This window comes from Euleptes europaea, chromosome 1 (assembly GCF_029931775.1).
Source record: "Euleptes europaea isolate rEulEur1 chromosome 1, rEulEur1.hap1, whole genome shotgun sequence".
Lineage (NCBI taxonomy): Eukaryota > Metazoa > Chordata > Lepidosauria > Squamata > Sphaerodactylidae > Euleptes > Euleptes europaea.
The window spans coordinates 75,156,639-75,182,498 of NC_079312.1; the positions used below are offsets into that span (position 1 = coordinate 75,156,639).

A 25,860-nucleotide genomic window follows, 5' to 3' on the forward strand; every position below is an offset into this window, starting at 1 on the left:
ATGGACCAGGGGTCTGGTTCAGTATAAGGCGGCTTCATGTGTTCCATGTGGCAGAGTCAAGGAATGCATTTTTTAAAAAATTCGACTGCAGTTCTGACTACAGCCACTAGGGCTCAGCGAAGACAGAGCGCAATAAAGAGCAATATCTGACTCTGCTGGCTCAGCCTTTCTGCAAAGTTTACTACGAGGCTGAGGGTAACTCTTCCTTCTCAGATCCTGCTAAACCCATCAGGCAAGCGAGCACTGGAGCAAGGAAAGACCAGCCAGGACAGGCTACTGTCAGTATCAGCATGCCTCCTCCTAACACGGTCATTGGCTGTTACCGCACTAGGTATTTCCAGCGATGTATCAAGAGTTTGGAAATGTTATAAAAAACATCACTTTAAAAGGGTTTTTGGATACTACGGCTAAAAAATGGTTGGAAGACGTCTTCACGGGTAAAGGGGCCAAACAAAATGCGAACAGTATTTTTTATAACAGTTTCAAACTCTTAATGCATCGGTGGGAATACATAGAAAGTGCGAACAGTATTTTTTATAACATTTCCAAACTCTTAATACATCACTGGGAATACCTAGTGCGGTAACAGCCATTATCTCCCCCAGCCCATGGTTTCCCTTTCCTTTGTTTCTACCCAGCTTCTGCACAGTCAGATCTTGCAAACAGGCACCCCTTTTAGCATGTGGTAGCCAAACAAACAAACAAAACAAAAACTTTCCTTGTATTTTCCTACATTTCTCTAATTCGCCTCCTTAATTTTGCTCTCTCCCTTTCATGATTTGCCATTCGTCTATCCCCACTTCTAATGCCCTCCCTTGTTTTTCAATCTCAACACCTCCTCATCCATCCTGGTTGGCAATTTAGAACATATTTAAATAGCAGTATAGCAGCATACCTTTGTTAATATTATGAGCAAAAGGGAGGAGCTAATATTTCCCCATAATCCATCAAAGCAGCAAAAGGATGCTTCCCTCCTCCAACCTGTACATGCATGATAATAAATATTAATCTGCTTTAGTGGTAACAAATGAGGAACTTTATTTATAAATAATTTACTTTATTTATATCCTGCCTTTCTCCCCAAAGGGGACCCAAAATGGCTTACATTGTTCTTCTCCCTCTCCATTTTATCCTCACAGAAACACGGTGAGGTAGGTTAGGCTGAGCATATGGGACTGGCCCAAGGTGATGGGCAGACAGATGGGCATGCAGGTCCTTTTATTATTTTAGATGCATGGTAACAGCTAGCCAAGTGATTTGTTTTGCTATGACATTTGGCTTGGATCAGGGTCATTTGTGTGGGGAGGGGGGCAGATGGAATCTTTGTCAGGGGCCCATGGTGGCACTTGGCAGCCCTGGGAAGAAGCCCTGAAACCTGCCAGTGAGGAGGCAATTAAAATTCTTTCTAAACTATAGTGAAACGATTCCTACAGACCCCCACTGTCCCCCAGTGTCTATCCTCAGAACTTTTTATTGGCTTCATGGGCCCTATCCTCATATAAAACTAACACGTCTGGGAGGCGAAGTAGATTTCTTCTCCCTAAGGTTCAGTTTTTGTGTACAGATCTTTTGTATGAAGAAGCATTCGGTCGTACAAATTGTAATCTCAAGTCTTGAGTGATACAACCCAGAAGCAGGTTAACTATTTGCCCAAACTAGGCCTTAGACATGCAGGAGCTCCAGCGCAGGTATGGGGCAGCTAGGGTGGCCAGGTCCCTCTTTGCCACCGGCAGAAGGTTTTTGGGGCAGAGCCTGAGGAGGGCAAGGTTTGGGGAGGGGAGGGACATCAATGCTATAGAGTCCAATTGCCAAAGCGGCCATTTTCTCCAGGTGAACAGACCTCCTTAGGCTGGAGGTCAGTTGTAATAGCAGATCTCCAGCTAGTACCTGGAGGTTGGCAACCCTAGGTGCAGCTCATCAATGATACTACAGTGTGAGGTGCCACAAGATTCGTGGCAAGCATGCTGACTGACAGATGATTAACACTTGTCCCCCATCATGAAGCTAGTGAAACCAGAGGAGGTTGTTGACATCTCCACTAGAGCTTTGCAAGTGATTGGAAATTAATCAAAAGCCCTGAGTAGGAAAGATTCAGGGAGGAGGCAACGTGTGGGGGTTGCTGCATGGATGGGTAGGAACAACTCTGTAAGCCCGGAGGTCTGGCTTCAGGGATTTGCTGGAGCTGATTCACTCCCTATTCTGGAATGTCAGCAAGTATTCTTGTGTTTCCTGACTATAATGAGCCCAGCTTCCTGCATTTCATCAGTACTTTCCTTCAGCTCAGACACATGTGGGTTTCCTGCCCTGTCAAGAAGCCGAATAAAACTGTATGTTATCTCCATGTCCCACAGTGCCTTGTTTTGCAGGGAGAGGTGAAGGATAGCTTTATTATTTAAATAGTTGGGTGCGCACTTCACAGTCTAGGACTAATAGACGCACATGTTGGGCTTCAGGAGGCATCCTACAGCATGCAGTAATTGTGAAATTTACATGCATTAGGAGCCAATAAGCTTTGAATGAGCTGACGAAGCGTAGCGAAAGGTGCTACAGCTGGCTACACGTTCTCCTCTTCGAGTAGTATTGTTTTGCCTTGGGGCTCTCCCCTGGACCTTTCTGCACCCTAGGAGGAACTGGACCCTCGGGCACCATTAGGAACCTTTGTGGTCATGAATGGGTGCAGACGCAGTTGCTTGTCTATGACTTGGACCTTCTCGCGTCGTTGCTGAATTGCAGTTCTTTTCCCTTGTATGTTTTGTGTTGTTAGGTTGTCTTAGGTAGTTAGGGAATTTTGTTATTGTGTTTAATTGTGTTCAGGCAACAGCATGAAGTAATGCTGTAATTGCCTAGTAATAAAAGACTCAACGTGTCTAATTTCCTATTATCGACTGTTGATTTATGAGCCTTCGTGCTGCCTCTTCTATAAAGTCTTCTTAATACTGGCACAGGTTAAATTTTTAAGATTGCTCACCTGGAGGTTGGCGACCCTAGCCCCATCCCATGTGCACATGGTCACTTTGAGTACCTTATTTTATTTTTTAAAATCGGTGAAGGTTATTTGTGTCATGAACAACCACAGTGTTTGGTCATCTAGTGAGCAAGGCTGTGTTATGCCCTTCACATACAAAAACAGCAGTGATTTGCCAATTTGCAACAGTTTTTTGTTGTTTGTTTTGTTTTAATTCTTTTAGAAATTATGCACCCTCCCTCTTTGCCTACACAACACTCTGCATCTTTCTAAGTTAAAAGGGGGAGAGGGAAGAGGAATGAATGTGGTCATTCTTCAGCTGCAAAAATACTGCCCATGTTATCTGCAGATAAGATATTGGCAGTATTGTTTTTTGAAAAGGGGCTTTGGGGAGGGCTGTTACCGCACTAGGTATTCCCACCAATGTATTAAGAGTTTGAAACTGTTATAAAAAATACTGCTCGCACTTTGTTTGGCCCCTTTAGCTGTGAAGACGTCTTCCAACCATTTTTTAACTGTGGCATCCAAAAACCCTTTTAAAGCGATGTTTTTTATAACATTTCCAAACACTTGATACATCGCTGGGAATACCTAGTGCGGTAACAGCATTTTGAAAGGCGCTGGTTTTAAAGCATTTGTTGAAACACATGTTGGTCTGTTTTTCATTCGAGTGGTAAACCTGTTTCTGGGCTGTGCCATTTGAGACTGCAGGTGGGCCCTACATGTTGAATGCTCCCCCATTAGGGTTGCCAACCTCCAGATGGTGGCTGGAGACCTACCACTATTTCAGTTGATCTCTAGGCATCAGATATAAGTTCACCTGGAGAAAATAGCTGCTTTGGAAGGTGGACTCTATGGCATTATACCCCATTGAAGTCCCTCCCCTCCCCAAACCCTCCCCTCCTTAGACTGCACACCCGAAATCTCCAGATATTTCCCAAGCTGGAGCTGGCAATCCTATCCCCCATACAAAAAAAAATCCCTCCACAAAGAAAGTTAGATGTCAGAAGAAGTTTATACACTGCCCCCCGCATACTAATTTTCTGTGTGTGGGGGGAAGGGGTTTTATGGAAAAACATAATGCATGTTAGGTCTCATTTGTAGTCTTATCTAGTACAGACCAGACACACGTTTATTCACATCAGGGAGACCTTTTGACTTGGAAACATAGAAACATAGAGCTGGAAGGGATCTCAAGGGTCATCTAGTCCAACCCCCTGGACAATGCAGGAAATTCACGACTAACTTTCCCTCCACTCCCCCAGTGGCCCTTGCTCTATGCCTAGAGGAGGGCAAAAATACTCCAGGATCCCTGGTTAATCAGGCCTGGAGGAAAATTCTTTGTTGACCCCAAAATGGTGATCAGCATTACCATGGGCCTGTAAGAAAGGGTCACAAGAGCTGAGCACCGACTCATCCCTTCCTGCCCTCCCATTTAGGATCTGCCTAAGTTCACAGAATCAGCATTGCTGACAGATGGCCATCTAGCCTCTGCTTAAAAACCTTTTTTTTAAAAAGGAGAGCCCACCACCTCCTGCGGAAGCCTGTTCCACTGAGGAACCGCTCTGTCAGGAAGTTCTTCCTAATAACCTACATAACCTACAAACAGTGTTTAAACCCACCAAGAAAATACAACAAATGCTACGATCAGCAAAAGACAAAAGAGACCCCCTCACCTCTGCAGGAGTATATCGTATACCTTGCAGCTGTGGAGAAGTTTACATCGGGACCACAAAACGCAGCATACAAACAAGGATAAAAGAACATGAAAGATACTGCAGACTTGGCCAACCTGAGAAATCAGCAGTGGCTGAACATGGACTGACACAAACAGGACACAGGGTCTTATTCCAAGACACTGAAAGACTGGACAATTCTACCAACTATTTTGTCAGATTGCACAGAGAAGCCATTGAAATTCATAAACATCAGCACAACTTTAACAGAAAAGAGGAGAGTTTAAGAATGAATAAGGCTTGGCTTCCTGCCCTGAAAAACCTCCAGACAAAGACAACATTCAACAATAGCCATACAGATTAGTTTTGGATTACACACATTAACAGATCACTTCAGGATACAATGGTTCCATATTAACATACCATACCCTCATTAGCACATTATCTTGATACTTACAGGACAATACTTTTGCAGGACAATACTCAGCTCAAACCCAACCCCTTTCTGACTATATATTACTCTTCCTACACCCTTGACACTGAGAGACACTGTCCTTCAGTGTTACTACTCTGAAGATGCCTGCCACAGTTGCTGGCGAAACGTCAGGAAAGAAAATTCCAAGACCACGGTTACACAGCCCGGATAACCTACAAGAACCAATGAGTTCTTCCTAATGTTTAGCCGAAAACCTTTTTGATTTAATTTCAACTTGTTGATTCTGGTCCGACTTGTACATAAAAGCCCTTCCACAAGATAGAGTCCAAATGTGCCATTGTATATTGGACTAGCCTAGTTTAAGGGAGATGGGGAGCAGCTGTCTCATGGGGAGGGGGAAGGGGCAGGGTGCCTCAAATCCATCAGGGCATTTTCAGACCTTGGAATGCTCACAGATGTTGCTGGTGAAAGTAAGTTGTGCATTCAAACTATAAACACTGGAAATGCAAATGAAAAGATGACTTAAGCATCCCTTCTGAAAGCAGCCTTCAAGTCTAAGGTATGCAAAGATCCAGATAACAAAAGCTTCCTCCCGCCACCTCTTTACTTAGTGCTTCTCAGCCTGGACTGTGCTGCTTCCCAGTTCTTTTGTGTGGGACAAAGCTCTGTGATTCTTCCCAGCCTAGCCACCCCTTTCGAGAGCCCCATTGTGAGGGCAGGCTATGGCTACTCCCTTTATCTAGAGAGATTTGCAGCTTTTCTCAAGTGCATTCATTCAGCCCTTCCCTCCCACTGGGAATTTATCCTCTGATGAAGTGGAAAGAGCTCGGCCCTTTGAGGTCCCTTCTAGCCACACCTCCTCCAAAGGAAGGGAGGGGAGAGCTGTGATCAGATTGCAGATGGGCTGCCCTTTGTTCCCTCCTCAAGATCTGCCTTGCAATGGCAGAGAGGCACCGGCTGTCCTGCTGAACAGGTGCCCCTGGCTCCAGGAACCCGGGCTGAACACATGCTGGTTTCCAGCACTGGCCCTCCTCTCCTCCAGCTTGCTCGGCGGCTGTAGTGGAGAGGTGTTGCTTAGCGAAATGATACTAACATATCACAGGAAGCTTCCCAGTGAAGAAGGAGATGGCTTCAGCTGCATGAGCGGGGATGGCATTCGTGTTCCCAAGCTGTGAGAATGTGTGTGGTCATGGGAACACTACACTTGTGGTGCCCTCCCTATTTTGACCGGTGACCTGAGATTGGGGTCACATGGCCCAAGGTGCTCTGTCTTCAGCAGTCCTCCACCCTTTCTTCCCAAGCCTTTCGTCAAGCTTCCCAAACTGGAGACCTGAGGAAAGATGGGGGTGAGAGAGCACACCAAAAAATAGAACGCGTCTGTGTACTGTTTACTCTTTATTAATTTAGTATATTTCTGATCCTGCTTTTATTCCCAGTGGGGACCCAAAGCAGCTCACAGAAAAATATTCAATCCAATTTAAATACTTTTCAATAAGCAAAAACACAGTGTCCACCCAGGTAGTCCATGCTGTGAGCCAGGAGCTAAAAGCCAAATGCCAGGCAGGAGCCCTTCAGCTTGTGCTCCCAACTATGTCCAGGCTTTAAATATTTCTAGCAGCAGGAAGAAACACTTAGTGTGGATCTTACAATCTGGCAGCGATCTTCCTGCAATCCCCCTCCAGCTGGGGAAGAGAACTTTGCGTGATACTTTTTAAAAAATCAAAAGTTCTCTTGTTAATGAATTTTAATGCAATAACGTAAAGAGCAAATTTACTATCAGAGGTCACTGTGCGCTAGCATATCTCTCTGGGCAGAGCAGCTAAATTATTTGAACATGCTGTGTTTCTGTGCAAACACACCCACAATGGGGAGTCTGTTAATCTTGCTGCTATTGTACTGTACGTCATTCTGTCTTCCTGGCCATCACTGGTGGTACTGTACTTTAAAGATATTGTTTTGAAGTATAACATTGATTCTGTCAGACAACTCCTAAACGATTCTTCCAAAGTAATGCAGAGTAACACCCTACAGGAAGGAAAGGGAAGTTCCCAGTTTATCTGGGCGCTTAAAATAAGAACCCAAACTTGCTCGTAATTGTGTGAAGCCTGGAAACGGAAGGACTGGTTTGCTCACAGACTGAGTATGCAAGTAGCCTTCTATCTCTCCACTGGAAGTATCCTGAAAAGCAATTAACTGTAAGACTGTCTTATTCTTAGCTTTAGGGTGGCAACGCTCAGCAGTTCTAAGGCCCACAGAATATCTGATTCATTGATCACTACCCAAAGTAGGCCCATCACAGTCTAAGATGAGATTGACAGCAGTGTAGAAGAAGGCGTGCTTTGAGCCTGACCTTGGTTGGGAAAAGGCAGGGTAGAAGTCAAACAAACAAATTTGCTGGGTCTTTTGGTGAACAATGTCTGGTAAAGCCCACATGGTATAACACACCAGACTGGGAGATAGGATTGCCACCTGTTTCTCCAGCAGGGCTCCTGCGCCTTTAACAACTGCATGACAGTCAGATAGAGTCCAGTGCCTGACTTTGCCTCATTCCCATACTGCTTGCTTGTTTGCTGTTCCCAGCACTCCTTGCCCCCAGTAACACCGCCATGGCAGTTCTGCTTTTATTTGGGATGTTTAATGGTTTCACAAGGTGACTGAGCTGGATAATTTCTAAAAACAGCTATTGCAAACCCAACCTTCTAGCTATAACGCCACTGCCTAATGTAATTCACAGTGGGTAGCCGTGTTAGTCTGTTTGCAGTAGTCAAAAAGGGCCAGAGTCCAGTAGCACCTTAAAGACTAACAAAAATATTTTTTGGTAGGGTATGAGCTTTCGTGAGCCACAGCTCACTTGCTGTGGCTCACGAAAGCTCATACCCTACCAGAAAATATTTTTGTTAGTCTTTAAGGTGCTACTGGACTCTTGCCCTTTTTGACTACTGCCTAATGTAGTTAGATGCAACTCCTACGCATTATTCTGGAAGCACTGAAATCCAGTCAGATCATGATCACTAAAAAAAATCAGCAGTGTTTTTCCATGGCCTCCGAAACAAGACAATCTGTCCTATCCACTGGATTTGTTTTCTGATGAGGCGCATGCAAGACAGCACGTAAGAAAAGAAGCCAAGTTTCATTGCTGAACTAATCCAACTGTTTGGCGCTAAAAAGCTGGTTTCCCTCCTAATTTCTAGTGGCACTTTGGAAAAGCTCCAGAGCATGGGTGGACAGGGATGTGCCAGTGCTGGGAAGGGCCAGAGTCTGGCACTAGTGACTCTGTTGCTAAGATGCTGGGCCGCTGCTGAGCCCACCCAGGGAAGTGGCTGTCACATTCCTGGGAAGAAGACTCTCCTTCCAAGACAATGGCCATTCAGTGAAAGTGGCACTGCTTCTGTGGCAGATACTTATCTCCAGTCTATAATCAAATGACTGCTCTGAGGAATTCCGAGCTGTGAACATAACAACCGCTTTGTGTCTTGATAATAGAGCCAGTGCTCCCAAGTCAATCCTTATACCGATTGCACTGAGAGATGGGGTGAGAAGGAGGGCAATGAGCCATTTGGCCTCCTGCAACATTCTGTCTAAAAAAAAAAATGTTCTTCCAACACGCTTCTGTCCAGAAACTCCGTACAAGACATGGAGGGGACAAAAGGCTGGGACTTTCCATTACCTATCATGTTTATTTTTTATTTTATTTATGTTAAGTGTAATCCGCCTTTCTCACAGGGACTCAAGGCGGATTACACATAGTGAGTCAGCACAATTGAGAAAGTGGGACGTTCAGTAACCAATGCATTTGGATTTTAGAAGTCTGGAACCACCCAAGAGAACTGAAGCACAGCAAAAGTATTCACACAACACATTAAGCGTTTCAGACATTACATAATAAGATCCTACTTACAATACACTATATACAGCAGTATAGCCCACAGTCCCTAAACATTTATCTGAGCAAGTTTGTAAAAAACATTTTGTACAGTGCAACCCTGTTATCTGCGCAGAAAAGTTCGCTTGAATAGTTCAGTTTTGCATAGTTTGTGGGAGGCCAGGGAAGTGGGAGCGTCCCTGACCTTCTCGGCCAGGCCATTCAACAAGGTGGGAGCCACAACAAAGAAAGCACGTGTCCTGGGTGGTTGTTGATTTTGCACAGTTGCAGGCTGGCACCTGCAGAAGGCCCTGCTCAGATGAGCAATCTGTCATGCTGGAGCACAGGGGGAGAGGCGGTCCTGTAAATAAGAGGGTCCAAGACCATGAAAGACTTTATATGTGATCGCCAATACCTTAAACTGAGCCTGGTAACAGATGGGCAACTGATGGAGCATCTGCAGAACGGGAGTCATAGGTATGCTTCGTCTAGCTCTGGTTAATAGCTGAGCTGTGGCATTCTGGACCAGCTGGAGTTTATGAGTTGGTTTTGAGGGGAGACCAGTGAACAGTGCGTTACAGTAGGCTAGTCTCAGTGTTACTCTGGCATGGATCCAGGTGGCTAGGTCAGCCGTATCAAAGTAAGGGGGCATCTTAGGGGCTAGGCTGAGTTGCTTGAAAGTCTTTTTTGCAGCTGCATTAACTTGCTTCCCCTGTAATAAAACAGGATTCCGTATGACCCCAAGGCTTTTAACTGAGTCTGCAAGAGTCAGGTAAATGCCATCAAAAGTGGGGAGAACAATGTCCTTCCCAACCAGCAATTATCTTTGTTTTTTTCAAGGTTTAGTTGCAATTTGTTCACTGTTAGCCGGTTAACTACTGCAGCCAGGCAACGATTCAGGACCTCTACTGCATAACCAGGGGATTTGGATAACACACACACACACACACACACACACACACACACACACACACTCTCTCTCTCTCTCTCTCTCTCTCTCTCTCTCTCTCTCTCTCTCTCTCTCTCTGTCTCTCTCTCTGTCTCTCTCTCTGTCTCTCTCTGTCTCTCTCTGTCTCTCTCTGTCTCTCTCTCTGTCTCTCTCTGTCTCTGTCTCTCTCTGTCTCTGTCTCTCTCTGTCTCTCTCTGTCTGTCTCTGTCTGTCTCTGTCTCTGTCTCTGTCTCTGTCTCTGTCTCTCTCTGTCTCTGTCTCTGTCTCTCTCTCTCTCTCTCTCTGTCTCTCTCTCTCTGTGTCTCTCTCTCTCTCTCTGTGTCTCTGTGTCTCTGTCTCTGTCTCTCTGTCTCTGTCTCTCTGTCTCTGTCTCTCTGTCTCTTTACATAGAGATTGAGAAGCATGGGGATAGAATTGCGCCCTGTGGAACCCCACAAGATAGGTCCCACACTGATGACAACTGATTTCCAATAGCAACCCTTTGAGTCTGATCCATTTGAACCAGTTCAATGCACATTCTCTGAAACCTACTTCTGCCTCCATGTGCCTCAACAAGATGACTTGATCTATGGTATCAAAGACTGCAGATAAATCCAATAGCCACAATGGAGGACTGGTCTTTGTCTACACTCAGACGGAGGTCATCAACTAAAACTAGCAGAGCCATCTCAATCCCATAGCCTGGTCTGAAGCCAGACTGAAAGAGTATAGAGCAGATGAGTTATCCAAGAAGACTTGGTTCTCTATTGCTCTCTCAACCACTTTGCCCAGAAAGGGTACATTCGAGACCAGGAGATAACTGGCTGCATCATTTTTCTGTAGGGATGGTTTTATAAGTAGCGAATAAATAACTGCCTCTTTGAGTGACCAAGGGAAAGTGCCCTGATTTATAATAGATGCTAAGAGTTTGTTGATATAGTCCTTACATGATTTTATCAGCCTGAATGGGCAAGGATAGGGTACAAGTAGTGGCCTCCCAGATTCCAGGATCTTGTCCACATCCATCACAGAAACTGGTTCAAAATGATCCATAAATAGTCCAGGCAGCATATTGGGTGTTTCTTCTGATGTACCTATGCTATAACTGACATCCAGATCAGAGCATATTCTCAATATTTTATTGGCAAAAAACTTGACAAAAAGTATCACAGTTAATTGTCTGTTCCTGGGACATTAGTCGCTCAGATTTAGGTATCAGCAGTTGCTAAGCTACCTTGAACAACTGGGATGAACATGAACTAGCTGATGCTATAATAGTAGAAAAATAACCTTTCTTTGCTGCCTTCACCACCACTTCATAGGTATTACAAAAAGCTCTATAGCAAGATCTGTCAGATCCAGTTAAAGTTCTCCGCCGGCGCAGTTCTACATGTCTCCTAGCCCTTTTCAGATTGCCCACTCCATGGTAAACCAGGGGGCTGGTTTTGTCCCAAGGGCAGGAGAGATTAATGAGGGGCAACCTCATTGATAGCTTCAAGGAACTTCACATTCCGCATTTCCACTGTGGCTTCAACAGAACACATGTTTATAAATCTAAAATCCCCCAGATAATTCTGGAATCTAGTAGGATTCACGAGCCTCTTTGGGCGGACCTTTTTAACCAGGCCTCCTTGGTTTTCAGTTGATAGTGGTCAGTCAGACCATGGTTTAGGACAAATCTCCAACCCTGAAACCTTCCCTCAAAGGCTCACTGCAAAAGATTAAGTCAAAGGTGTGACATTTTTCATGTGTTGGGCAGTCACAATTTGGGAAAGGCCCAAGGCAATCAAAGAAGCTGTAAAATCTTGGGCTGGTCTTGATGAGTTAGCCTCAGTATGAATGTTGAAGTCTCCCAGAATAATCAGTCTAGGCATCTCCAGCACCACATCTGACAATACCTCTGCCAACTCATAGAGGGTGTCTACTGGGAAACTAGATGGCTGACGCCAGGGTGGTGTAGTGGTTAAAAGCGGTGGACTCTAATCTGGAGAACTGGGTTTGATTCCCCACTCCTCCACATGCAGCCTGCTGGGTGACCTTGGGTTAGTCACAGTTCTCTCAGGACTCTCTCAACCTCTCCTACGTCACAAAGTACCTGTTGTGTGTGTGTGGGGAGGGAAGGTGATTGTAAGCCACTTTGAGACTCCTTATGGTAGAGAAAAGCAGGGTATAAAAACTTATTCTTCTTCTCTGTCCTTAATTCCTAATGTAAGGAGTGTACAGACAATGCCAGTGATATTGTGCAGTGGATGTCTGTAGAGGTTGAAGGATTCATGGAGGATAATAATAGAGGTTGAAGGATTCATGGAGGATAATAGTTCTCCCTTCTGAAAAATTGAGAAGCTAGCCATTTTCCAACTACCCCCACTCCTATCCTGCCCCCCTTCACTTACAGCCTCTTTTAGAGAGAGGATGAGTTTCTTATCCTATCTACAGTACACTTCGAGCTGAATTTCCACAATTAGAGGTGCTGGGATTTAAGCCTGCCTGGAACTAGAGTATTGGAATGGCTGGATCTGAATATGGGGCTACAATATCCCTAGTTCAAATCCTCTTCTGCCATGAATTCTCTAAGCAGGCATAGGCAAGCTTTTATCTTTCAGCATCAGCACCCTCTGGCCAGCAAAACTGATGCAATTTGGATCTATCTTAGAGTTGTTGTATGTATACTATATGTAAAACACTGTCAGAATTTTAAAGCGTAACATGCTAAGTATTGTGATCATCACATCATTGATGAAAAAGCCCAGCATGGTGTAGTGGTTAAGAGTGGTGGACTCTAATCTGGAGAACTGGGTTTGATTCCCCACTCCTCCACATGAGTGGTGGACTCTAATCTGGTGAATGGGGTTGGTTTCCCCACTTTTACACATGAAACCAGCTGGGTGACCATGGGCTAGTCACAGTTCTCACTGAACTCTCTCAGCCTCACCTATTTCACAAAGTGACTGTTGTTGGCTGGGGGGGAGGGAAGGAGATTGTAAGCCTGTTTGATTCTCCTTAAAAGGTAGAGAAAGTTGGCATATAAAAACTAACTCTTCTTCTTTTTAAATACAGGCATGCTGTAGGAGCTGCTGTTGGTCAGTTTGAGGGAAATGCACTCTGTACATGCTAAGAGGCACCATTCTCACAGGTTCCTGACCCTGTAAATAAGTTTCAGAGCCAAGCCCTGGCAATTTGTGGCTCAAATTATGTGTGGACCATTCCATGCTAGCTGGAAGTTAGCTGGGTAGCTGGAAGTTCACAAACTGCTGAGGATGCAGCAGCCAACTGCAAGTAACCGCCTGCATCTGCGAGCTTGCTGGCATTTTGCCTACGGCCATATTGCATACCATTCTTTCAGACTGTTGAAAAGTGTTCCTGTAGCTTTAAGAGGCAAGCCTCTCTTGGCATACAAAAAAGCCCATGGATTATACCAAGTGAGCTCGTAAAGGCGGGGGGAGTAATGAGATGCGGCGGCATTGCAAAACCCTGAATAAGTGCGTTCAAATGGAAACTTAAAAATATGGTAGATCTCAAATTTCTTGTTGAGTTTAAATAACACACTTAGAAGTTTAATATGTTTTTTCTCTTCGAGGGATCACTTCCTCTCCCCCTTTTCTCATACGGCATCGGACCATCCTTCACTCTGATCTTTTAAAGGAAAAGCTGACTAGCCGGACGGGACGGTGGGTGGTACCGGGCTCATGTGCCCTTTAAGAACGGGTTTCTGTGTGCCCGGGAGGATACTGTACTTAAGCTGGCAAGGGGGGTGATGAGTTAAGTATCCAGGTGAGTTCTTGTAAGGAAAGTGGGGGGTGCTTGTCTTCTTTTCTTCCCAAGGTTGCAAGCCGGCGCTGGAGACGCCTGCGCTCCGGGTGAGCGTTTGAGTGGCAAAACGCGTCCGAACGAAGCGGAGTTTACTTTTCTTAACTGCGGCTGCTCCTAAAGACTTTCAACGGGGCTCTCTCCTTCCTGCGTAGCCGCGCTTCTCTCTCGGCTCTCCTTGGGCATCTGTGCAAGGAGAGGGTCTTCTGCAAGACGGCAGATCTTTGCTCCCCCCCCTGGCTCGGCTCGGCCAGCCTCCTCGCTGGTGGTGAAATGCCCTTCGAGGCAGCCGAGGCAGGGATTTTTGGGGGGGGGGGGGAGGGATGCCTTTTTCTTGAACTTGTGTGTTTTCTCTCTCCCCCCCCCCACTCGGGGCCCCTTTCCTCTGCGCACCGCTTGAATGTTTTGCGGTGAGGATCCTGGTTTGCCTCTTGGCTGAACATTGCGGGTTCCGTGCGCTGAGCGGCGAGATGCCTTCGGCTGGGGAGGATCGCGCTCGCTGGGAACTTGGCAGGTCGGCCTTGCTGTTTGTTTTAGCACGTGGAAGAGCGCTTCCCTCTGTCCCGCTGACCTGGCCCAAGGAGCTTCTTTGGGGTTTTTTTATTTTATTTTATTTTTTTATTTTATTTTTTTTTACTCTGAAGGTAACGCTTTCCCTCCCAAGTGGATGTCTGCTACAGCGTTTACGGCTCTCTCTTTGCGCGGCTTTTGTTATCCCTGCAGTTGCTGACACCCACACTTTTCCCTTCCTCCCAACCGCTATTTGATACGGGATCCTTTCTTTCACCTCGCAAATTCTTTCTGTTGGGGGGGGGGGGGGAACAAGAAGCTAAAAGTTGCAGTCTTCTGTATAGAAGGGAACGTTTGAGAACAAAGGATGACCTTTTTTTAACAAAAAACAGTGCGAGTAAGTTTTGTTTTGTTGAGGTTCAAGTGAGAGGGAAGGAAAACTGTTAAATCGGAAATTTCTTCTTTAAAATGTCCAGTCTCCTGAACCAACTGACCTATCAAAACTGGTATCTGCCAAGGTGAGATCCTCCAGTTGGCCAGGCTCATCTCCTGAAAAGCTTCCCCCACCAGAGTTGTGGGAGTGAATTTCATATTTATGTACCCTGTTTATCTGCTGGGTCCAGTCATGGAATTTCTGGACAATCTGGATGCTTGTAGGATGGTCCTCTCTTGCTTCGTGGCCACACACTAAATTTGGGTTATGCTGATGAAGTGAATGTTGGATCTCCAGTGGCAAGGAAGCAAGAAGGTGCTCTTTAACAAGTGCCCTTTTTCTAGCAACAGGCCCTGCGGTGCTGGCAGGCCTGAAGCTCTGAAGTAAATGCTTCTGGTTTCCCAAACCCGTGTCACTGTGTGAGGATTTGTCAGGCCCCAGTTGAGCCAGTCTGTGTGGCTCGCTTCTCTGCCAGGGTTTGGTCTGCTCCCGATGCTTACGTGATTGTGCCTCCCATACTTTTGTTGTGTTGTAGTCACTGTGCTGTCTGCAAGATCTGGCTACCCTGCAAATCTGGCTCACGAAGTTTGCTAGAGCATGTGGTCATTGTGCTGAAAAAGAAGGCACATATCACATTAGGCTGTTGCATTAACTTTTCTTTAGTCGTGATTCCCCGAAGGGGATCAGTTTCTTCTCCAGTGTGCAATTTTATCCTTCCTTTCCTCAAAACAGCTCAGGGGGGTGGATGGCTCATTATCTCTCATGCATTCCTTAGAACAACGCCGCTTCGAGGCTATTTCGAAAGAAGGTGACAGGTCAAACCTTGACTCACAAGTTTAATTGTGTAGGGATCTCAACACCAATCTCCCAGATCCTAGACCAGTGGTTCCCAAACTTTTTGGGCCACCACCCCCTTGGTTCCACAAATTCAACCCCAGAGCCCCCTACCCTATAAAAAGCATTATTCAAAATAAGGGTTTGCATGACTCACTAAAGAAGATAATAAAATTTCAAAACAGTAACAATTAATTGCACATCTATTCAAAAATTAAAACTTTTTAGTTGGAATTTATTCAACAAAACTGATGAACTTGGTCCAGTGGTACCAGCTCCTCAAAGTCTGGAAAAAATTCTGATAGTTTCCAACAAAATTTCCAGCATGATGCCATAGCTTGATCTATTGTAAATTAGCCAACAACACAGTTGAAGGGGCCCACCTCTAGTGCCCCCGGTTGCCCCTTGCCTCTTATTACCCCCCTAGGTAATCCCACCGCCCCCCAGGTGGTGGTACTGGCCACTTTGGGAACCACTGTCCTAGACCAACATTCTAACCACTGGCTCATGAGGAAGAGTGATCAGTATTCTGATGAAAAAGAAGAGAGGCGCAAGTCCAAGTGGAGAGCTTTATTAAGGGTAGCACTGTATGCTGATGGCTGGGCAGAAATGAAGAATGGTGGTGGATGAAGAATGGTGCCTTTCCCCTTGCTTTGCTATAATTGCACATACTTTCTTTTGCAGACCCTGCTCTGTCTGTAATCCTCCATCATCTTTATTCCTAAGCAGTTCGGGGAGAGAGGATGCAGGGAGGCTCTGCGCTGGCAGTGACATGGCTCACGGTCCTTGCTGTCGCTGGTGCCCCTGGGCAGTATGAGAAGCCAGCCTTTACCCCCATCTTCACTGGTAGGCCTTTCATTGTGGCCTGGAATGCGCCAACCCAGGATTGCAAGCCCCGCCTCAAAGTCCAGCTAGACTTCAGTGTTTTTGACTTGCTGGCCTCGCCCAACGAAGGTTTTGTGGACCAGAATCTGACCATTTTCTACAAAGAGCGTTTGGGCCTCTATCCCTACTACGATGGGCAGAAAGTGGCAGTGAACGGGGGTGTCCCGCAAAACAGTAGTCTGCTGCAGCACCTGGAGCGATTGCCAGACGGCATCCGTAAGTATATCCACTCTGAGGAAAAGGAGGGACTGGCTGTCATTGACTGGGAAGAATGGAGGCCCATCTGGATCCGGAACTGGCAGACGAAAGACATTTACCGCAACGCCTCCCGGCAACTTGTATTGGCTCGGCAGCCTGGATTACCAGAGGACCAAGTGAACAAAGTGGCCCAGTATGCGTTTGAGTCATCAGCTCGTGAATTCATGGAGGAGACCCTGCGATACGCCAAGAACTTCCGGCCCCGACAACTGTGGGGCTTCTACCTCTTCCCAGACTGCTACAACCATGACTATAGCAAGAACCAGGAGAGTTACACAGGTCGTTGTCCAGATGTTGAAGAGACACGCAATGACCATCTAGCCTGGCTTTGGAGAGAGAGCACTGCCCTTTACCCTTCTATCTATTTGGACCAGGTGCTGGCTTCCTCCCAAAACGGGCAGAAGTTTGTGAGATCACGGGTAAAAGAGGCTCTGCGTATCTCCCAGCGCCATCATGAGGACTATACCTTGCCCGTCTTTGTCTACACTAGGCCCACTTACATCCGCAAATTGGATGTGCTAAGTGAGGTAAGAAAGCTTTTCGTGTTGGACCTGGGAAAGATAGCCAGCGAAATGAGGCCAGTTGGGCCTAGATCTCTGCTCCATTGTAGCACACACCTGCACAACTTGTGTCTTGCCAACTTAAATTCAACTCGGTAGCCACTGTGTGGCAGCCTACCAAGAGATAATGTTGTTGCTAGTCTAAAACTGCAAAAATGGGATGGGGCAGAGGTTGTTAAGTGTACAGTGGGTAGAGGGCTGCAGTCTTGCAGGCCTCTGCTCTAGCAATTACTGAGAAGCATTCTCTGAGCTTCTGATTGACAGCCAAGCCCTGAGCCAACTGGCTTCCTAGCTCTTGCTTTGCAGACCAGTGCTGAACCACAATGAAAGTGGTCCTGGAACTGTGCTCCCACAAGAGATATGTGAGCTTCTGAGCCAGTGTGTTTTAAGACTGGAAAGTAAGCCTTTCTCATACCAGTGCAACCTAACAACAGGTCTGCAGAAGGGTGATGGGGCCCGCTGCTCCAGTGTCTCTCTAGTCAGCTGGCTGGCTATGGCAGTCTTCTTCAGGAAAATGCTGCTATTAATGGCTTTTTAATTCTCCTACAAAGAATAATTAGTTTGGCATTTTGCCAAGGTTTTTCCTAAAGGATAGTAAGCCCCTGAGTTGAGTACATGTTGAATCAATTAGGACAGCTGAGCATAGAAACCTAGAGAAGTTGGATGCAATTCTGCAAATTGTGCTTGTGGACAGTCTCTGTTGTTCACTGAGACACTCAGAAGAAGTAAGGATATTTTCTACTGTCCCAAATTCTGTTGCTGAGATCGTACAAGTTTACGTGCTTTGGGGAAGCCATTTATAACTGCGGCAGTACCGCAAACTATTCTGTGCCAGGTGTTGGTCTATCTGCCAAGGTGCTTTCCACAGTATTGCAAGGTAACTTCTAGCTGACTCTCCACGGAGAGGAAGAATCTCACTGATTACCCCTAGGTCTTAATGTAGCAGGATATAGTTGCTGTTTCAAGATGATGAAGTATGTTATGGTAAGAATTAACATTGTCTTTTCTCCTGCCTTGCGTTTCTGCCAACTGGGGAGGGATTTGTTGCTTTGTGGTAGCCCAAATTATTTGGAAAAGTTGAGCTCTCCCTAGAAATGAGTGTGTGGGACTGATGTTCATTCTTTCACCCTTCTCTAAAAAGAACATCTTCCTCATAGATGGGTTGTTGAGATCCTGCAGGAAAGGCACCCTGAGATCACTGTGGATAATTACAATACCCTTGTAATGTGGCCTGCCAGAGGTTGTATGTATGTGTGGGGAGATGTTAAAGCTGCTGTTGCACCTTTCAATACCACTTCAGCAGCTGCAGTTCTAAAATCTAAAGCTGTTCTCATGAAGCAGAGATAGGCGTGACACCGGCACAAGTCTCAGTGGAAAGCAGGACTTTTCTCTCTCATCCTTTCTTCCCTTAGTTTCATGCTTGGCCTCTGACCGCACACAAGAGATGTTTTACTGCTGAGCATTTTTTTAAGCAAGTGCTGAGGCCTCAAAAATGCTGCTTTCATATGGTTGGCTTTTTCCCATGGATAGAGTAGAGGCTAGCCATTTTTAAAAATCCTTAATGCATGAAAGTCATGCAGTTTAACCAAAACTCTGAAGGTAAGCAGTGCAAATAAATGGCTAAAATTATTGCCTTAGGCATATTTATGAACATGGTAGAAAACTTAAAACTGTTATAAAAGCCTAGCTGGGTGATTTTCTCCTTACTGCGTCTGTATCAGTATCTAACTACAAAATAACAGTCTCTAACTACAAAATAGCCACTGTGTAATTAAAGCAGTGAAGGAACAATCATGGTATTTTTTTTCCCCTCCTTTGCTTGGGGCTGTCTACTTGCATTCTAGGCAGCACGCCTATTGCCTGTTCATAATACACACTGTTTTCTGTCCCTCACTCCACAGATTATGCTGTTAATCAAGGGCTGCATATCTGCAGATAGAAATCTTTTCCTTCTGATATGCTTGGAAGTGAAGCCAGTATATTGACGACCTGGCTGACACCTCGTAGTGTCATTGTGGGTTTCGCTGGGAAGTTTTGCTCCAGCTTTTAAGGGGTGGCTCCTTCCCAGTTCCCACAGGCAGTTCTTCCAGGTTCCCAGCCTTGCCCAGGTACAGCCTGAAGCGAAGTGTGGAAAGGAACAAGGAAAAGGACATTGTGTGGCCGATGTGCTAATAATGGAATAAACAGGACTATTCCTGGCGGCACTGCTTTGTGCATGCTAAATTTAAAAATGACTATGGGCTAGCATTGAGATGGAGCAAAGAAAAAAAACCTCCAGAATCTAGCAGAGTGCTTCCCTCGATGGAAAAAAACAAAAGGGTGTTTTTTTTGCCCTACAATTGGCTGAAAGAAATCACAGTAGTAAAAGAAGTTGGGAATATAGGATTGCAAGGATGCAGAGTCAGTGTTGTGTGTGCTTACTATTTGCCTGCACTTGCCTATACATGCGGCCAGATTCAAAATCTGAAGGGCCCTCCCGAGAGAAGGAAATAAGTAACATGAGAAAGCTCTCCTTGAGGCTTGAGGAGAGGGATCAGAAGTTCTTGCTTTGCCTGCAGTTAGGGTGTGTGCATGTGCCCACACATGTAAACATTATTCCAATATTCTCAGTCAGTATGCATGGATAGGCTGTGGGAATCATATAATTCCACAGTACAGACATGAAGGCAACTAATTTTTTTTCTTCTGGATACTCTGACAGCCAGTGAGGTTAAGTGGTTAGAGCACTGGACTGGGATCTGGATTCAAGTCTCCACTCACCATGAAACCCACTGAATGACATTGGGCCAGTCATTTTCTCTTAGCTGAATCTACATCTCAGGGTTGTTGTGAGGATAAAATGGGGAAAGGAGAACAGTGCGTGACAGCCTGGGTGGAAGAGTGGGGTTAGAATGTGCTAGATATGTTGATGTGCCATCCGATATTTAAATAAAAAGATCAAATAAGATTATCAGCATATGTATAAGGCAAAAGTCTGGCAAAGCCTTGCTGAGCAACTCTGTTTACTGGGCCCTTCTTGTGCTCTGCCCCCCCACCCTTAGCCTAGCCACTCCAAACTTGCTGAATTCAAAGGCACTTGGTTTTGTGCCGAGTGGTTAGAATTTGTGATTGTTTAAAGCTTGAGATTGCCCACTGATCTTCACTGTGTCTTTCTGAATTAATAGATGCCCCGAAAGTGCAAATGTCAAAAAACTATAAGAACTTGATAGGACACTTTCTCAGTGGGAATCAAATCAGCTTTCTGGTCCAGCAACGCTGAGTGAACGAGTCACATCGGCCCACAAGTCTCAACTGGTTCATAAATTCTGTCCCCTGGTCTAGAAGGGATCACAAGCTTGAACTGGGACTGACAAAGCAGCAGTTTAGCTGACACCATTAGTTCTTGTGAGACTGGAATGCAACTGCCTTTGTGGAGCAAAGAGTCCCTCCAATTCTTTGTCTTTGGGTTCTTGTTGGAAGCTTCCCTAAACTGTTTAGTGAGCCCCCTTCTGTTTCTAGCACTTGTTGATCAAGGCTTCTCTCCCCCCCCCACCCCTTGAGATAACAGTTGTTGCCAGGCCCAAACCTGGAATATGCCTCAGGACTAGAATGTAGACACAGAGTGGGGCCAGGCTCCAGCTCCTCTTTCTATAGCAAGACAGATGGGTTGCAGCAGGTGGGTGGTGTGAGTTACCAAAGGCCACTTTCTCTGTATTTCTGCCACCACTGCTCAGTCATAAGAGCATCACTTGCTGGAGGACTGGGAGTCCCGCACTCTCTTTTGCACACTTGGGGATTGAAGGATTGGCCCTCCCCCGTCTCCTTTGGTAAACCTAAACTAAGGGCCAAACTACATGTTTGCATTCTTAAAGAGTTAGCTTTGGGTTCCTCAAAGCTGCCTTTAAAAAATGAAAGAGTGCCCAAATGGGCTTGGAGTGCTGCCATGGGTGTGGAAGGGCTCCTGCTTCTACCCCAAACTCTTTTCTTGTATCAAAACAGACCGGGGGGGGGAGTTATTTCCCCATTTTGCTGCTTGATGTGTGGAGTATTCTATGCACAGGGAGCACAAAAATGGGGAAATAACCCCAACCCAGTGTAAAGCATGCTAGAGAAACTAAATTGCCCCTTGTTATAGCATCATGAAAGATCTCCCATCCATATGCTGGCCCGGCTAATCTCTTACCTGCTTAGCTGACTAGTCTGAAAAGAGCATTGTTTCCATCTGGTAACATATATCTTCAGAAAGTACGCTGATTTTCTTTCTCTCTTCTATAGCATTAAAATCATTGTTGTAATTTTCTAGGGGCTTTTTTGTCATTTGAGAAGGAACAGTAGTAGAAAGAGGAGAGCATCCTGTGAATTGTCTGATGTTGGGCATCTATGCTAACTATAGATCTGGCTGCATATTTCCCTACAGATGGACTTGGTCTCCACCATTGGTGAGAGTGCTGCCCTGGGGGCAGCTGGTGCTATCTTCTGGGGAGATGCAGACTACACCAAAAGTCGGGTATGTATAGCCTTCCTTTTGCCCACTAGGTTCTTATACAGAGAAGAGCCTAGGCCCTAGGCCATGCTGGTTTCCATGGGATCCTTAATCTAACAGGTTACCTCTTTTCTTATCAAGAGCTTTGTGAGGCTTTTCCAGGTCATTCTTGTTGACAACTAGAAATTTTCTAAGCAGACTCTTAGGAAAACAGAGGGTATACTATGATGCTGATTGGGGGTAGTGGTGGAGGTATCATCAGTATGTTGATGGAAGAGGCACATGCAGGCACAGTCTATTTGGATGTAGTGACCTCCAGTTCAGAGAAGGGTTATTTTTGACTCTTCATTGATCTTTTGCTTGCAGAGGAGGAAAGTAGCAAGGAAGAGGGTCAGCTTAAGGGATCATATTCCCAAGCAAAGGATTTAGCAGCCTTTTGTGGGATTAAACTGAATTTGTTCCCACTCTGATCCCAACTTCAGGTATATAGAGCTATCATCACGGAGGTGCAGGGTTCGAGTAATAGCACTACTCGTTGCTACAGTCCCTTGCTTCCAGGTGATTTTGTGCAGAGTTGTTCTGGAAGCAGGATAACTGGAGTCTGACAGCCATTTAATGGCAGCGTCCTACAAGATGTGAGACAACAATAGAGACCTGCAAGGAAATTGTTATTGAAGGTCTTTGAGCTAAAATGTGTTTTATCCGTCCTCAAAACGTTTTAAGCCAGCTTTCTAAGCTAAGTAATGCTTCTCCATTACTGAACAGGAATCTGAAGACTATGGAAGAAATCCTGTGCATCCTTGTTTGGGGGCAAGTCTCATTGAAATCAGTGAGGTTTGGGCTACTTGCTGCACAAGAAATCTGTAACAGTGGATTATAACATACCCTAGGTCTCTTATCAAGGAGCCTCATGGCTCGGAGTGGTAAGCTGCAGTACTGCAGTCAAAACCTCTGCTCGCGACCTGAGTTTGATCCCAACGGAAGTCGGTTTCAGGTAGCCGGCTCAAGGTTGACTCAGCCTTCCATCCTTCCGAGGTCGGTCAAATGAGTACCCAGCTTGCTGGGGGTAAAGGGAAGATGACTGGGGAAGGCACTGGCAAACCACCCCATAAACAAAGTCTGCCTAGTAAACGTTGGGATGTGACGTCACCCCATGGGTCAGGAATGACCCGGTGCTTGCACAGGGGACCTTTACCTTTTACTTTAGATCTCTTATTACTTTCTTTGGCTGCTGATTGTGACAGAATAGGAGGAAATTTTGCCACCCCCTTTTGACTGTGCCATTGTATGCCACACCTGCCGGTCTGGTCTTTTACCAGTTCGATAAGTTCTCTGCTTCCTATTCATTTTGTATTATCTCTTCTGCAGGAAACCTGCCAGGTCATTAAAAAATACCTAGAAAACGATCTTGGTCCTTACATCATCAATGTGACGACAGCTGCTGACCTCTGCAGCCAGACTCTGTGCAACAGTCATGGGCGTTGCCTGCGCCAAGTCAGCAATGCCAGCGTCTTCCTGCATCTCAACCCAGCCAACTTCCAGATTCTTCACAATGATGACAACAAGCTCATGGCCAAAGGGAAGTTCTCCCAGGCTGACATTGCCTTCCTACGAACCCACTTCCTGTGCCATTGCTACCAGGGATGGCATGGAGAAGGATGTGAGAGGCGGCTGAACCCTCCAGGCGGTGGCCCCCGCCTTTACAGTAACCTGGGACTCCTGTTGCTCACAACATTCTCTCTCCTGGCCTTCTTGCATTAGGCTGCCTCTAACTGAAACCTCCGTGGCTGCCAACTAGTTCCTGGAGCATAGTGTGAGAGAGAAGGGGTTATGATAGGCAATGAGAGTAGCCAGAAAGGAAGAAATAGGAGCCACCAGCCTCTCTTTTATATCTTATTTAGCAGTGATGTAGCAGATCTCCTATTTAAGTGACTGTCCTACCTCTCCCGTCTTGCCACTGGCCCTTTAAGCGGCAAAAGAAAAAAACCCTTCTCCCCACTGATAGGGTTTCCCCCCCTGTTGACAGACAGGTGGACTACTGGAAGAGAGAACAGTGTTAGGGACTGGCAGAGGTAGGAGACTGGCATGAGGTGTGGCCTGATCTTTCCTGCTGCTGATGTGGTGACCTCTGCTGGGTTGTCTGAATGTGCCACCAATAAGAGTGCCTAGGGTTAGCTACCCAAAGGAAAGCAGGACTTGGAGGGTGGCAGGTGGGAAGGAATTAAGCGCCTGCATTCAAGATTGGTTTTAGGCCTTGGCTGCCAGGACTAGGAAGGGAGTGCTTGGCTCTTCTGTTGTAAGGAGGGAGAGGGCATAGTTAGTTATAAGGCTGGAGTCCTAGAGCATACTTAGGCCTAGAAAATGTGTGGTGGGTTTGGTGGAGCTGCTGTAGTGAGGAAAGGTTGCTGCTGTGTGGAATGTCTCTTAAGAGTTCTCTTAGGATAGAGGGTAGAGAAGGGGAGGAATATTGTTCAGCCACTAGGGATTATTCTGGGGAGTCATATGAGTTGTGGTGGGATGTATGCTTCGCTGAAGGTGGGGTGGGCTGGACAATATTGCCCAGCTGATGTTATTGGGGGTTGGGAATGCTGTGCCCTGCCTATGTGGCTGGTGCTGAGTCAGTGCCCTGAATATTGAAGGAAAAACCAAAAAGTTTTACCTCAGAATTAAAGACACATGAGAGAACGGTTGGTGTCTTGCATTGTGTGCCTGATAATTGTGTACCTGATAAACTCTCAGGAACCCCGAGGGTTCCTCTTTCCTGTTGGCATCTGCAGTGAGAGAGCAGGAGGTTCAGATTTCAAGCAACATTTGCCTTCAGACTGCAGTAACATTTTGACATTTGAGCCCTTTGAGTGGCTTCTTCTCTCAGAGCTGTGGTTTTATTCAAGTGTTGGTTATGTGCCAGAGAAAATCCGAATTGGTTTGGTTCAAATGGTCCCCCTTGCCTGACAAGTCCTTGCCTCTTGCGGTCTCTAGTGTATGACCAGAAACTGGTGATCAAATAAAGTAGGACTCGTTCACTCTTCCCCCTCATCCAAGTTCTGCTGTTTACAAAGATGCCATCTCCTGCCTGGCCTTCAGCTCTTGCGCTCTATCTAGCCCTTCTTTCTGGAGAAGGAAGGAGCTGTTGCTTAGCAGCACCTGCAGCTCATTGTAATTCAGTCGGTGGGAGTTGGTTGCATGACAGGAGCGATCAGTTCACTTGAGTGTCTTTGCTATCACGAGGCTTGTGGCACAGGAGGGCTAAAGAGATGGATCAGCCACTCTCTGCTAACATGTTTTTCAGTTCACCCAACACTAGGCCCAATTTTATAGAATTATAGAGTTGGAAGGGACCACCAGGGTCATCTAGTCCAACTCTTCTACACCATGCAGGAAATTCACAACAACCTGCCCTCTACACCCCCAGTGACCCCTACTCCACACCCAGAAGATGGCGCAAAAAAACAAACAAACCCAAACCTCCAGGATCCCTGGCCAATCTGGCCTGGAGGAAAATTGCTTCCTGACCCCAAAGTAGTGATTGACACTACCCTGGGCATGCAAGAAAGGGCCACGAGAGTCAAACATGGATGCAAACCTTCCTGCCCTCCTTCTCATGATCTGCCTAAGGTCACAGAATCAGCACTGCTGACAGATGGCGATTGAGCCTCTGCTTAAAAACCTCCAGGGAAGGAGAACCCACCACCTCCCGAGGAAGCCTGTTCCACTGAGGAACTGCTATAATGGTTAGAAAGTTCTTCCTAATGTTCCTAGCTGAAAACTCTTGATTTGATTTCAACCCATTGGTTCTGGTCCAACCTTCTGGGGCAACTGAAAACAACTCAGTGCCATCCTCTATTTGACAACCCTTCAAGTACTTGAAGATGGTTATCATATCACCTCTCAGTTATCTTCTCTCCAGGCTAAATATACCCAACTCCTTCAACCTTTCCTCATAGGACTTGGTCTCCAGACCTCTCACCATCTCTGTTGTCCTTCTTTGGATATGTTCCAACTTGTCTACATCCTTCTTAAATTGTGGTGCCCCAAACTGAACATAATACTCTAGGTGAGGTCTAATCAGAGCAGAGTAAAGTGATACCATCACTTCACATGATCTGGACACTATACTTTCTGTTGATACAGCTCAAAATTGCTTTTGCCTTTTTAGCTAATGCATCACACTGCTGACTCATATTTGGTCTACTAAGACCCCTAGATCCTTTTTGCACACATAAAATAACCTTTTATGGTGTGTT

General features: G+C 45.9%; 1 protein-coding gene across 3 annotated transcripts in view; it reads left to right on the forward strand.

Moving 5' to 3' along the window:
* Positions 1–23,744, forward strand: part of HYAL2 (hyaluronidase 2) — a 67,743-nt gene extending 43,999 nt beyond the window's left edge. For 2 of the 3 annotated variants that reach the window (XM_056855048.1, XM_056855040.1), the window contains exons 2-4: positions 16,136–17,121; positions 21,551–21,640; positions 22,985–23,744. In XM_056855048.1, the coding sequence (XP_056711026.1) occupies positions 16,195–17,121; positions 21,551–21,640; positions 22,985–23,377 (1,410 nt within the window). In that variant the 5' untranslated portion in view covers positions 16,136–16,194 and the 3' untranslated portion in view covers positions 23,378–23,744. Of the gene's footprint in view, positions 1–13,527; positions 13,639–16,135; positions 17,122–21,550; positions 21,641–22,984 lie in introns of those variants that run through there. The other variant, XM_056855032.1, reaches the window with a different exon arrangement.
* Positions 23,745–25,860: the final 2,116 nt, after the last annotated feature.